This window comes from Triturus cristatus, chromosome 3_1 (assembly GCF_964204655.1).
Source record: "Triturus cristatus chromosome 3_1, aTriCri1.1, whole genome shotgun sequence".
NCBI classification, from domain to species: Eukaryota; Metazoa; Chordata; class Amphibia; order Caudata; family Salamandridae; genus Triturus; species Triturus cristatus.
The window spans coordinates 842,228,842-842,243,073 of NC_140583.1; the positions used below are offsets into that span (position 1 = coordinate 842,228,842).

A 14,232-nucleotide genomic window follows, 5' to 3' on the forward strand; every position below is an offset into this window, starting at 1 on the left:
CCCTGAAACTAGTCCATTCTTGCAGGAATGCATCTGTCGCTTCCTCTAGCAGATCTGGTCTCCAGTTGAAGAAACAAGGTAGTTGGTAATCAAGACGTGAGGGATAGAGGTCCACCTGACGGGGACCCCAATGTGCCATGGCTCTGAAAGATCAAGAGATCCAACTTCCAAGCACTGAAGTTCTGCTGGTGTCCAGAGTGCCATTCTGCGTCTGAGACTCCCGGGAAGATATTCTGCTGTGACGGACAGGTTGTGACTGAGGCAATAGTTCCAAAAATCGTTGAAGGACCCGACCAGGAGCTCCAAACAATCGATATGGAGAGACTTCTCATGCTCTCTCCAGTGCCCACCCGTGGTAATGTCGCCCCAAAGGGCGCCCCAGCCGAAGCGACTGGCATCCAACTCTATCACTAGTTCCAGAGCCGAGAACATGGCTCTCAAGTTCCAGGCTTTTATGTGTTCTGGCCACCAAAGCAGCTTTGAGCGAACCTCAGAAGAGAGGGCAAACAGTTGGGTATACGTCAGACCCCGATGTAGATGCTGCGTTTTCAGGTGTTATAGAGCCTGATAATGAAGAGGGTTGGGGAAAATCGCCTGGATTGAGGACAAGAGGGTGAGGTGAAAACGTTTCCTTTGAAAACGTACGACGCAGTTCTCTGCGCATCAAGCATATTTTTTGCTGTGGTAATTGCAAGCATTGCTGCAGGAACGTCCTACGTTGCGCCGGTGTGTACACCGATTTCAGGTCTTTCAAGATAATCCCTAGGTCTTGCAAAAGGGCTTGAGTCATTTGAAGTGGAGTACGAAACACCTCCTTTCCGTGATGCATCAGAAGGAGGTCATCCAGGTAGACTATGAGACTTACACCCTGTGCTAGGAGCCATTCCATGACTGGTCTCAACAGCTTGGTAAACAACTAGGGTTCTGAGGACTAACAGAACGGTAAACAGGTGAACTCTTAAAAGAGACCGTTCCATTGAAATTGAAGAAAGCGTCTGTGGGGGGGGGGTCAGATTGGTACTGTCAGGTAGTAAAACACAAGGAGATTATGGACGGAGTGCTGAAACTTTTCAGACACTCACCCCCAGTCACAGATCTGGGTTGAATCCATTCTTCATTAGCTCACTTCGCCACCCCAATTCAGACCCAGCCATATGCAAATCGGTCATGACCCTGTCCCTCATGGTAACAGTCTAGCCCAAACTGCCAAGCCAGGTGTTCCCTTGATCGGAAACCAGCATCCTGGGACTGGTTTCGGGGCAACACCCCTCATCAGCCAGGCTAGCTCTAAACCAGTGGCAAAGTGAGCAAGGTACCCACGTCTGGGCATACCCTGCCAACTTAGGGCAAACACAAGGAGATGATGGACGGAGCGCTGAAACTTTTCAGGCAGACCGATCTGGTAGGCGTCTTTTAGGTCTAGCCGTACCATCCAGTCGCCCGCTAGTAGGACATCTCTGAGAAGGTGTATATACTCCATTTTGAAGTGGTGGTAAACCACCCATCAATTGAAATCCCTAAGGTTGATTACTGGCCTGAACCCTTTGTCTTTTTTTTTTTTTTTTTTTCCAAGGTTGCTGATGAAGCCTCTGGGATGAATAGACGCAGGTACGATGGCCCCTTTGTGGAGGACGTCTGCTACCTCCCTGTCTACCACCTGCTCCCCTCCCTTTGAGAAAACTAGGGGTTGTGGTCTGGACAGTTGATGCGGTGTACAGTGGAATTCTATGTGAAACCCGGTGACCATCTGCAGTCTCCAAGCATCCTGTGTAACCGCTGCCCACCAGTGTCTGAACCACTGCAGTCCTCTTCCCCCCCCAAACTCTGGTAGGAAAGAAAGGGTATTCCTTACCGGTGACACCACCTGGTGCGTTGTTGGCTCTGCGGAAGTCGCCCCTTCCGCCATGTCCCTTGCTGCGGCCTCTCGAGGGGGTAGAAGCCCCCAAACTTTTTCAGGTCCTGCCACTGCATGGAACGTTTAGTCTGGAGTCTGTGGGGGTTGAAATTGAATGCACGGCCGGAGCTGCGCCCCATAACTCTTCCGGGCCCTCCAAAAAAGTGTTGACTGAAAACTTTCTTGATAGACTGCTGTGCCTTATCTAGAGAGGAGAAAGTGTTAATGAACCGGCGTAATTCTTTTATGAAAGGTTCTCCAAAGAGCCATCCTTTTGCCACCGGGCCATCCTCCGTGGTGGACAGGTCACCAAGTCTGGGCTCAATCTTAATCAACAGGGAATGCCTATGCTCTGTTGATAGCACACAGTTTGCTATTGCAAAGAAGCAAAGGGCTCTTTGGGCCCAACCCAAGAGAATCATGGGTGAATCAAGTGGCCAGTCTCTCTGGTGTCTTCTGCCATGTCCAGAATTTTAGTGAGTGGCCCCAGGATGTCCAGCACCTTATATACAGACTTTATCTGTCAGGGCGGGCTGAGGGCACTCTGCCTTCAGTCGGAAGCAGACCTCTTGGTCCATTAGTTTTCCTATGCGGCTGGCCACGTAAGACCCCACCAAGGGCGCCGGTATCCAATACGCGGAGCTGGGGTGATAGAGGTCTTCAGGAGTCAGCATCCCTGAGGTATCTGGGGTGTCGTTAGTTTGAGGTGCCTCCAGCAGGGGTTTCTTGGTGCCCCCTTCCAGATGCCAGGGTCTGCTCGGACTTGGCTCGTTATCAGAGTCCTCATCTGGGTCAGTATCATCCCTGGTATTGTCCTCTGCCTCATTCTGAGGGCAGGAATCTTCGGGGTATCGCCTGGTCGGGAATCCTCCTGAGAGTTGTCATCAAGGCGCCTTTTTAAAGAAGGCCTGACGCAGCCTCTCAAAAGCATCCAGAGAAGAGGCGGTCTTAGGGGGTGTCAGGCTGCGCTTTGCTCCTGGCCTTACCCTTTGAGGGGGCTCTTGCGTCAGAAGAGGGCTCCTTCCGGTCTTCCTCTGATGAGGGTACCACGTTCTCCTGACTGCAAGTTTAATAATCCGTCGGCTCAAGTGTTCAAGTGCCAAGGAGACTGCCCTCTTTAGGGATGCTTTATTTGCATCCACAAGTTCCATGTGGATACAGAGCAGAAAATGCTCCTCATCTGCGGGCTCCCATTCAAGAAATTCACCTACCATGGTCACCTTATGTAAGGTAGGAATATATTGATCACCAGACAGGGGAGAAAATGCACTTAAACCCCTTGAATTAGGCAAATCTTATTTGGGGAGGTTTATGAGCACTCGCTACGTGCGAGGGCTTGACAAAAGAAGAAAAATGCTCAGCGGAAAAAACGCTCTCTGGTGCCGATGAGGTCAATAGGCACCTTAATACAAAGTGAGAAGCGAGAACAATGCTGCCTCGTACGCGTGGTAACTGCAGAAGGCGTGTGAGGCAGAAGTCTCCCTCTGCGTCACTAAGGAATGCTAGGAATTTCAGAGTGAATTCCTCCCTTTCTCGTGATCGCCAAGTGTCTCCCGCCCTCTAGTGGGGTCGGCGCTCATCGCGCGCAGAACTCCTGCAGCACTGGCTGAGAAACACGAAGACAGAAAAAGGAGACAGCCCGTGCCCTCTGCGGCCCGGGCGTGCCCCTGAACCAACAACTAACAACCGCAGCTTTGCTCTGGGTCGTTGACGGCGAAGGAAGACTGCGGCAAAGGGTTTTTTTTTAAACACAATTTTATTGAATTTTCCCATTTCTTAGTACAGTCATATCCTATAGTTTGGCAATCAATGATGAATATACTGTTGTAATAGCAATCCGTTATTCAACTAAGAAATCTAGGTAGTGAATTTAAATGTCATGGCTACCGATGGTAGGACAGACCATGTGATTATAGGATTTCAAATCGTTCATTTAAATAAAACCGCCAATTATAATAGGATACATATTCAAATAGTGATCTGTAACTTTATACAACAAAAACTACCCCCCAAGCCCCCGGTTAACTGTAGACCTGAATGTATAAGAGTTCAACAACAAATTGTGCTCAAGCGTGTAAAAGCAGGCAAACAAAGCATGTAAATTTGTAAATCCCTAGGCATTAGCAGATAATATATCATTGTAATACAGGCCGAGACTGGTGCACTATTAGAGGTACAGAAGATGTGAGTGGATTGGGCATAACCGGGGATGCCAGAGGAGACGAGGGGTCAATAGATTTAAATCCTTCCATCAGCTGATCCCCTTCCTCAGAGAGAGGGATCTTACGCAAACCACAGAATTCTTCCTGTCTAATCACACATTCTGTGGTACCCCAGCGTGTCATTTCTGTGTGCCAGGAGAGTGATGTAGGGAGAGCAGGTGATTTCCATCTCATGGTGATGGCACGTTTCGCCAGCAATACTGCCAAGTCCGCAAATCTAAACTGGACCTTCTTACCCCTTTGGGCGTCTATGCAGTCCCAACAGACCACTATATGCTGTTGTCCAGAACTCTGCCAGTAACTTCTTGCACTCTACAGCTGACTGTGTGACAAAATACTTGTAGTCGCGGGTACCCCCATAACATATGAAGCAGGTCCGCATCTGCTTCCAGACACCTAGGACAAGAGTTGCGCATTTGGGTACTTACTATTAAGGTGGTGAGGTGTGAGATATGCCCTGTGTAAAATCATATTGTATATATTTGAATTTAGCATTGCGGGATACTTTCTTGGGAAATTCCAGCATGGAGGCCCACTCTTTATCCGTCAGTTCCTTGTTGGGTTCCAATGCCCATTTGGCTCGGAGTGGGGTTAATGGTGTTTTTGAGTGTGCCCTAAACCCCTGAATAACCAGCGGGTGAGGTGGCATCCTGTTCCCATCAGATATATTGCATAGACTAGCTCATGGGTAGGAGGTTCGACTCCAGGAGGGGACCAGCAGAGTTTAATTGGATATTGTGGCGTGGAGGAGAAATAGCGTTGGGGGAACTCCCTGCGCGTGAGTAAAGTTATCATGATCAGCTAGAGTACTGTCTATTAATAACGTTCCGATCGTTGTCCCACCCTCTTGTGCCCATGGGGCCACGACCTTTTCGGCGATTAACCCCGTTGCAGTAGGTATCCCAAGCCAGGGGATGTTTGAGTATGGGGAGGCCTTTTTAGTGTATGTTAAGCTTTCTTCCAGTACATTAATGCTGACTTAAGTAGGGGGGTGGGCAATGACTGGAATCTTAGCATGTGGCAGCAATAGGAAATGAAGGGTACCCTGGTCAAGGAGCTGTGTTGTGAAATCTATTTTTTGGAGATGACGGCGTGCAAGCCAGTAAGACAACCATTGCAATTGACTGGCCATACAATCTGCCCGAAAGTCGGGAGCGCCAAGACCTCCCTCTTCTGGACGTAATTGCAGTTTAGCCAGACTCACTCTTCTGCATCCCCTACCCCAGACAAGTTCTAATAGAAGTGTGTCAAGTGTGCTAAAGATTTTGGCTGGGATCATGACCGGTATATTAGTAAAGAAATAGAAGTCGGGGGAGCATGACCATTTTGGAGATAGCGATTCTACCCATCACAGACCAGGCAATGAAGTCCAAAAAGAGACCTGTGCCCGAAGCGATCCTATGGTTTTCGACAAGTTGCCATTTAATAGGTCTTGGGGAGTCTTATAGATTTGTATACCCAAATATTTAAAAGTGTGTGAAGCAGTCAATGGGGTGAGATCACCAAATGTATCTTGGTCTGGGGTGTCTTTATACCACACATAGAAAGCGTGTGACTTATTTGCATTAATTTCAAGGCCAGATACCTGATCAAAATGTTTAAAATATAGATGGAATAGGTTCCAAATCTGTAGTAAGGTCATTTAAGTAAAGTATAATATCGTACGCATACGCGTAAGCCACATTTGTGGTATTCCTAATTGGAATCCCCAGGTCAGCAGCTTCTGTGCGAAGTTTAATGAGTGGGGACTCTAGCGCCAGGACAAATAATAATGGCGACAGGGGACAGCCCTGTCTAGTGCCCCTTGCTATGGAATAGACAGGAGAAATATGAGAGCCAGTCATAGCCCGAGCTGTAGGGGCAGTATATAAGATTTCAACCCAACGTAAATAACCTCTCGGAATGCCACTTTTTTCCCTAAAGGCCAGCATATATGTCCAATTGAGTGTATCGAATGCTAGTTGCATATCGAGGGAGATACAACCAGTTTTGCTTGAGAGATCCGCAGCGGTTTCCATTATATAATGAAGGCGTCTAATATTAAGGGATGTATTTCGGCCAGGTATAAAACCACATTGGTTGAAATGGATCAATTTTGGAAGGTAGGGAAGAAGACGTGTGGCTAGTATTTTACCGAGTATTTTATACTCGGTAGATAACAATGAAAGAGGGAGATAGCCTGATATGTCCCTGGGATCTCCATTCGGTTTGGGGAGGGAGACTACTAGTGCTTGCTTGGTGGTTAACGGAAGAGTGCGCTTTTGTAAAGCCGTCTTATAGAGATTCTCTAGGCACGGAGCTAGTTTCACAGCGTACGCCAAGTAAAATTAATCCGGGAGGCCATCCAGTCCCGGGGACTTATTTTTGGGAGGTCCTTGATGGCCTCTTTGTCGGTTTTAGTGAAAGGAGCCTCCAATTCTGCTTGAGCGTCTGCTGTCAATTTAGGATATGTAAGGTCATTCAAAAGGTTTTATATATTCATGTGTTGGAGCAGGTGGTGCACTATATCATTTTTGGTACGTATGGAATGCATTGAGTAATAGCAACAGTGCCATCTGGGAGAGATATTTCTGATGTCGGGATTGGGGGGTGGAGGGGGAGCATCACGTAGAAAACGTGCCAAAAGGGTCCCTGATTTATCTGCTTCTTTATGACAATGCTGAGTGTATGTATTGTAGTCTATACAGCGAAGTTGTTCAAGTAGTTCTGCATGTTTGATCCTAGCCTCCTGTAACTGTTTGTTTAGTCGGGGTTTGCATTGGCCACTGTTTCTAAGTTGTTAATGGAGTCTTCTACTTTAGCAAGGGTTTTGTGTTTCCTGTCGAGCTCCCACAATCGCCGTGCCCCTAATTACTGACTTGAAAGCATCCCACTCAACCAATCTGGAAGATGCCGAATTGTCATTTTCTCTAAAGTAATTAGTGATGGTGGTGCCTAAGGTGTCGTGGAAGACGGCATCTTGAAGAGTTTGTGGCCTAAGCTGCCAGGTTGGAACTGGAGTGGGTATCCTCCCCCATTCAAGAAGTATTTCAAGCGGGTTGTGATCGGACAATGTTTTTCCGAGATATGTGGAGTCAGAGATCTGGGCTATCAAGGACAAGGAGCTAAAAATTCTATCGATCCTGGTGTGCAGCTGATGTGGAGGGGAATAGAACGAGTATTCACGGCTAGTGGGATGCTGTAGGCAACACACATCATGCCTCGGCAGCGGGTTGGACCCGCCAAGAAGAAAATCCGCATGCTTTGTGGATACCGCTCCCCTGACTGGGGGGATGAGATCGATCCAAGTGGACATCTAAGATAGAGTTAAAGTCTCCACCAATAACCCACGGGTAGGGCACACAGTCTGATAAAACTGTATTCAGATTGGTGAAGTAATTATTTTGTTCTTAATTAGGGGAATATACGGTACCATCAGGATACCATCCAATATGCCCTGTAGCAGTACATATCTCCCTTCTGTACCTATCTGCTGTTCCACAAGGACCAAAGGTACCCCATGTCTAATCCATATCAATGACCCTCTTACAAAGGCAGAATAGGATATGTTGAAAATGTGGCCTTTCCATTTTTTTTCTCGCATTTTGGTCACTTCTGAGTTGGTTAAATGTGCTTCCTGGATGAAAGCTATTTGAATGTGTCGCCTATTCAGCAGGGCATAAATTTTATGGCGCTAATGGACAGACCCCATACCGCGGACATTCCATGTCAGAATTTTGTATTTACCCAACACAGCCATACCATATTAAACGGGTAGTAGGTAATGCCCTAGGGAAAAGCAGGGAGTACATTGCATGGGATAAAAGATGACACGTCAGGACCCAGTAAACCTTCCATAATCTGCAACACCCAATACTAGGGCCAACGAGTAAAATGTTGGTCCAAACACATTCTATATCTAACTGATTCCAAACGGTTACACAATGCAGCAACTGTAGAGGGGGCGGGTACCACGCAGAGTTCGACGTCACACCTTCAATTAGAGCTACAAGCATGATGGGACCCAAATCAGCAGAATTCAGGGGAGAAAAGACAAATCCTATAAGACACAGAATGCAAGTGCAACAGTATTGTCTTGCGTCCCTTCACCACCATAGGTGAAGTACACATTTGTGATCATTCCTTGGATAGCGATTAATAGTATTAGCCAAAAATCTTTTACAATCTGCGGGGTGATCGAGGGGAACAATACATAATTACTCGGAGTCAGACTGTTCCACATTGTCATCCGCGTGCTCCAAAGACGTGAGCTGTGTATGGTCACGCATAGAGGCAACTGCTGCCAGCGCCGACCCCTGTTCCAATAGAGTTTGTTCCAGTGTTTTTTTTTTGGTAGATAAAGTTCTCATCGTTCTGTTACGACGGAACTCAGACCCTTTCGGCTGTGTTTGAGCTCGACGTATATGTTGATTTAGTTGGATGGATTGAGAGGCAAGAGTTGTCTCCAACCAGTTATTCGCTGCCTTAGGGCATTAAAAAAAAAAGTGACTTTTGATTATGGACAATTTTCAGGCGTGCTGGAAATAACCGCGCATATTGCAGATTGAGGGCCTGAAGTTTTCGTTTCAGTGGTTGATAGGATTCTCTTTGACGTTGCACTGTGTAATCCGGATAGAGAGCGATCTGAGTGTTTTCGTAGTGTATGGGAGCATTTTCATGAGCCTTTTGAAGTAAACAATCCCGGTCTCTTAAAGTGAGGGTACGAGCTATAAGTGGCCTGGGCGGCAGTCCTGCCACCGGTCTGGCCGTCGGGATCCGGTGCGCTCACTCCACACAGAAGGTAGAAAGACCTTCCGGGGCTATATGCTCTCTCAACCATGTCTCCACAAACTGGGTCGCATTGGTACCTTTGAGCGTTTCGGCATTCGTATAATGCGAATATTCATGCACCTGGCCCTGCCTTCTGCATCCTTGACCCTATCGAGCAGGGTATTCAGTTGTTTTTGCATCTGCGAGAGTTGGCTAGAATGTTCTTATGCTGTGGTACAATTTCTAGTAGTGTTTTTGCATGGTCCTTGACAGTGTCTGAGAGTTTATTGTGTTTCGCCCGCAAGAGGGTCAAGCCGGTGGTAAGAGATCCAATCTGTTGTTCGATAGACTGACGCGATTCTCTGATCTCCTGGAGGATTTGATCCAGCTTGTCAGGAGGGGGTGTCAAGGCTGTCGGTGGAACACAGCGTATCGAGGACGTTTGAGAGGCCGAATCGGAGTCCTCCTGAGTTGGCAGTTCTGATGAGGGCATGTCAGATGGTTTCTCCCTTTGTGCGTCCCATTGCAATATGTATGGTGTGGCTATGTAAGCAGAAAAAGCTGGTAGTGTGGCCGGCCCAGGGCGCGGTGTTGATTTGATGAAAGCGACAGCAATGTTCACTAGGGTGGGTTTGTGGTTGTAGGAGGGTAATAATAGGTGGTGTACTCGTACTTACTGATTGATGTTCCCAGGGTCTGCCAGAGCAGTTCAGTGGACACTTAGGCAAGAGGTCTGCGCCCACCAGCCTCTGTGAAAATTACTGCAGAGTAAGAAGGCGTGATACGCCGTCGTGCAAGGAGCGACCGCCTATTATTAGGTCCTGCTGCGGAGCCGGCCATGGACATCAGACAAATATCGGGGTCACAATGATGCTGGTAAAAAGATGAACCCCCCGCCACACTGACAGAAGCTAGGAGAGGGACTCAGAAGTCCCACAACGCCAGAAGAGAACATAACCTTTCAATGAGCAGCACAGCCTCCCACCATCAGCAGTGTTTATGCAGAGTTTTTAGGGTGTGTGTGCGCCATACAGTAATTCCTGCTTTTTCAGTCTCACTAATGCACGAAACCAACCATCATCTCGGACACAAGCCCTGGGGCTCAGGCAACGGGAACAAGCCAGTAATCCGGGGTGGGGCCTGGGGCCAGCCGGTCTAGCAGCCAGAGTCCAGTACAATTAGTAGTTGAAGCAGCTCTCTGCACTACATCATGCCCACCACATAAGTGTGTAGCGGGGACCAGGTTGCACTTGTTGTAATCCACGCAGAGGAGGTAGGGCAGAAATTAGGATTATACTGGTCCTCCCTACAGTAGTCTATGCAAACCCACCTCATCTCTGGTTCAGGAGACAGTCACGTCCACCGTTGACCCCCACCGGCTCCTCTGTGTCCAGTAACCGCGCCGCTCAAGTAGGAAGTAAGTGGGGGGCGGGGAAAGCGAGGGAAGCTACTCCAGTCAACACTCCGGTGAGAGGTGTCCTGCCGTCCCCCTCTCGCAGGTCTCTGCATCCAGAGAAAGGCCGGAATCCCACCACAGTTACAGGCCTCAATGACGCAGTACGCCCAGTGTGCAATGGCGGCGTGTCTCTGAAGACGTGCCTGACACTGCGTTGAAGTCACTGGATCCAAGCAAAGTGAGTAGTTGAGTAGGCAGCGCGGGCAGAGCCCACAAGCCAGGACAGGCAGCGGGAGCAACCGCGGAAACAGGCAGAGTGCGCAGTGCCCAGTCTGGGTTCAGGGTGCACCGCTTGTAAATCCTCGGGGCGGAGAAACCCTCCTACGCAGTGGGGTCAGGTCGCGAGTCTCACCGGACAAGGCCCAGGTCAGCAGCAGTCTCCCCAGCCGCCGCTCAAGGTAGGAGATCAGCATAGTCTGGGAACGGCTCCCGGATGCTTCCTCTCGGGAGGCCGTGCCCTCCGTCTTAGCGAGGCCATGCAGAGCGACTCCAGGCACTCTCGGCTCCGTCCAAAATTTACAGGACTCCGCACGGCTATTTCAGCCGTCGAATGACCTCCGTGCCCTCACCGCTAGGCAGGGGGAGGATTGGGGCAAAAGTACTCCAGATTCCACAAATAAGGACAGGATAATGCGGGTCCCAGCTGGGAGCTCCATTAAGACGCGGCCGCCATGCTCGGCAGCTAACCACGCCCCGAAGACTGCAGCAAAGGTTCTCCTGAGGAGGCGGGCGGCCTGTTTAAGAACCAACTGCGTCTCAAGACCGTGGAATCCCGCAATAGTGCAGAGAGCACGTATGTGCTAACCGGGCCCCAATAACCAACAAGGTAGGCAAGAACGTGTGCATACAGAAATAAGCAATAGCAAGGAAAGGCACTTAACTGGCTGCTAAGCAGCGAAGAAAGTGGAAGTGCTGTTCTTTGCTATTGTTTATATAGGACTGCCATTGTTTGTTGCTGTTCTAGTACAAAGACTAATTGGATTTGTAGTCTTTTGTATCTGTTATGTTGATAAGGCTGCTGAGCAGAAAATACAGTAAGAGTAACGTATAATCTGAGCCTCTGGTCCTGACATAGAATCATGACGCACTGAAGAAAACTTCCCCCAAGCTCTTGTTGTCAATTGATGAACAACCTAAATCACATAACACCCTGATTGTCCGCAAACCTTCAGTGATTCGCCTTTATTACACTTTCTCCTTTACGCTGCGTGGGATCTTGTAGTTATTCAGCTTGGGTGTTCTTTCCGGGTTCACAGGCTTGGAACTTTCCTCTCTGGTTGGAGGATTTAAGAAAATGTTTGATCCGTACCTGATAAGTCTCTGCCTGCGAGGTGTTTCATTCATTTCGCATCGAAGACTTCTATTCATGATACCTCTGAAATTGGCTTGTGGCACAGTTAATTTCTAAAAGATTAGGATATTCTTGTGGCCTTAATAACTTAGGCAGTGAAGTTCCTGCTTTGGTGGACCCTGCCCAAGCTATCACATATAAAGGCATTCAGACACTAAATCCCAGGTGGCCTTTATGACCGACTCCACCCTGATTAACTGAGAGGCTCAAGTGCCAGGCCTGACAGTGCTTGCATGATGGAGAAATGTAATAACCACTGCAATTCCTAATTGTTGCAGGCAGTAGATGCTAGTGTTTTTCTTAACCTGACTTGGACATCATGCAAGAAAATCTCAAGATAGGAAAGGGAAGAGAAATATAGGGAAAAGGTAACCAAGGGAAATTAACAGCAATTAGAACGGACCTGCAAGAGTAAAGTAAAGGACAGGAAGTTTGGGGTGGTGAAAGATAGGGGCATAAATGAAAGTCCGGTATCCATCAGGATTGCCCCAATAGTTTGCAATTTTTCAGAAAGTGTCAAAGCACACATTACATCACAACAAAGTAACGGTCCACCTTTACACTCAGAACCCATCTACACTTTTCTCCTTTTGACTGTAACCTTCACTTTGAACCTATATTGGGCTGAGCTGCCTCTTGGCTTCTGTACAGTACAAATACTGCATACATGCAAAGATAAGTTCTTACACATTAACTCAAAGATGCTGTACTGTTGGAGTGCCATGAAATATATATAACTTGTTTAATTTGTTTCAGATGAAGCTTTGGAAGAATTGAAGTCTAAGAAGAAAAAAATAGTAAGTCAAAACATTTTTATAGGTTTACGTTTTAGCAATTTAATTTAGACTACTAGGTAATAGTGCAGCCTGGGCAGTGATCTTTTCAAGGCTGGGGTACGAGACCTGTGACACTTTACGAGACACTCTGAGTTGGGTGTGATCAGGTGGCCAAAGCGATGGGTGTTTAAAGGCAGTGAAAGGAGAAAATCTGAGTCCTGCAGAATATAAATTCGCAGTACTTCTGAGTGACTGGTTAGCACCTTCACTGCAACAAAGGAGCAGGCTGTTCAATGTATGCGTTTTCCCTGGCTTTATAAAGAATTTCACATTGTCACAGTGCCTCCAGGTTCCACCCTGCATTAGTGGCTGTTCGCTTTAAAAAGATATTGCTGCTGTTTATTTACTGGTAACTCATGCGAGGCTGCAGAATGAGTCAACTTGAGTTGGCCATTTGACAGTAATGCCATCAGTATTGGGGAAAGATTGGGATTTCATTAGTCAATTGATTGTTCTAAATCTCCATTGGTGCCTATGTAGGCACCGCCCCAGCATGCTGGCATCAGTCCTTTTCTTTCTGCACCAGTCAGCACAGATCTGGGAATAGCTACTCCTTTGTCAATTTATGATTAATGTTTGTTGACGTTGTTCAAGTTTTTTCCTTCCTGGTGTCATCGAAGACGGCCAGCTTCAAACCCTGTGGCACATCTCACGCTCGATGTCGGCGACAGACTATCACCTTGTTTGCCTTTGGTGTCTTGAATGCGACCAGGACCGAAAGGCCTGCTCCGATTGCAGCACCACGCACTCGAAGGCCTACAGGGAGAAGTCTCTCAAGCTCCTGGTGGCTCTACTTGCAACGATCCTGGTCGAGAGGAAGGTCCTGGGACTGTCGTGGAGTCTTGAGATCCTCGTCGCACTCCAAGTAGTCGGGCCATTCGGGTGAGTCCGTCTCCCTGCTTCGATTTCACCTAGTCTGTCACCTGACGAGCTGAGGGAGTGTCGACCCTGGAGGCCTGGCTCTGCGGTTGAGCCAGCACCTGGGTCGTCTCCGCGCCTCCAAGTTTCCAGGAGCTGGAGCTATCCCCACCCAATTAAAATTATTTTTACGAGCCTATGCATCTCCATATTTGGGTGGCATGTTCTCTCTGGTGCGCCTTCTGGTGCCGTGGGTTTGGGAAGGGTCCCCTACTGGATCCACGCCGGTGGCTCCGGTGCCAGTCAGACTGCAGGATCCAGATCGGTGAAGGCCATGCCATGTCGACCCTTCCCAGTCCCGAGGCCGACTCCACCATCCCCATTTATATCCCTGACTCTGACGCTGAGCTGGAGGGCGTCACCCGACACAGACTCCGGCACCGACTAGATTCATGCCTTCCAGACCGCAGCTGGGGCCCTATTCTTATGGGCTAGGACTCTGGTAGGAATGGAAGGGGTTGCTGGAACTTGAACACCAGCCATATGATACCGACATGGACTGGTGTGAGGATTTGGCAGATGCCAGAGGACTGTACACTTTTCTAGATACTGGCAACGAGAGTGGGAAGAACAACGCTGGCAAGACCTCAAGACAGCTTCTAAAAGAAAGAATTCATCGCTGTTTTGGGATCTGATTAACAAAGCTAGGTTGACTAGTTCTCGACCTTTAGATAGTCATATAACAGGCCAGCAATGGCAATCCCATTTTTCCACCCTGTATGGAGGGTCAGAAATGTCCCTCTCTCCTCCTGATCATGTCCTTAGCGTCCCTCCCATGCTCCCGTTTAGGGAACCCTTTTTGCCCT

General features: G+C 48.3%; 1 protein-coding gene across 1 annotated transcript in view; it reads left to right on the forward strand.

Annotated features, from left to right (window-relative positions):
• LNPK (lunapark, ER junction formation factor) overlaps window positions 1-14,232 on the forward strand; it is a 527,269-nt gene that overhangs the window by 234,716 nt on the left and 278,321 nt on the right. The window contains exon 6 of the mRNA XM_085645246.1: window positions 12,429-12,469. Coding sequence (XP_085501372.1) covers window positions 12,429-12,469 — 41 coding nt within the window. The remainder of the gene's footprint in view (window positions 1-12,428; window positions 12,470-14,232) is intronic.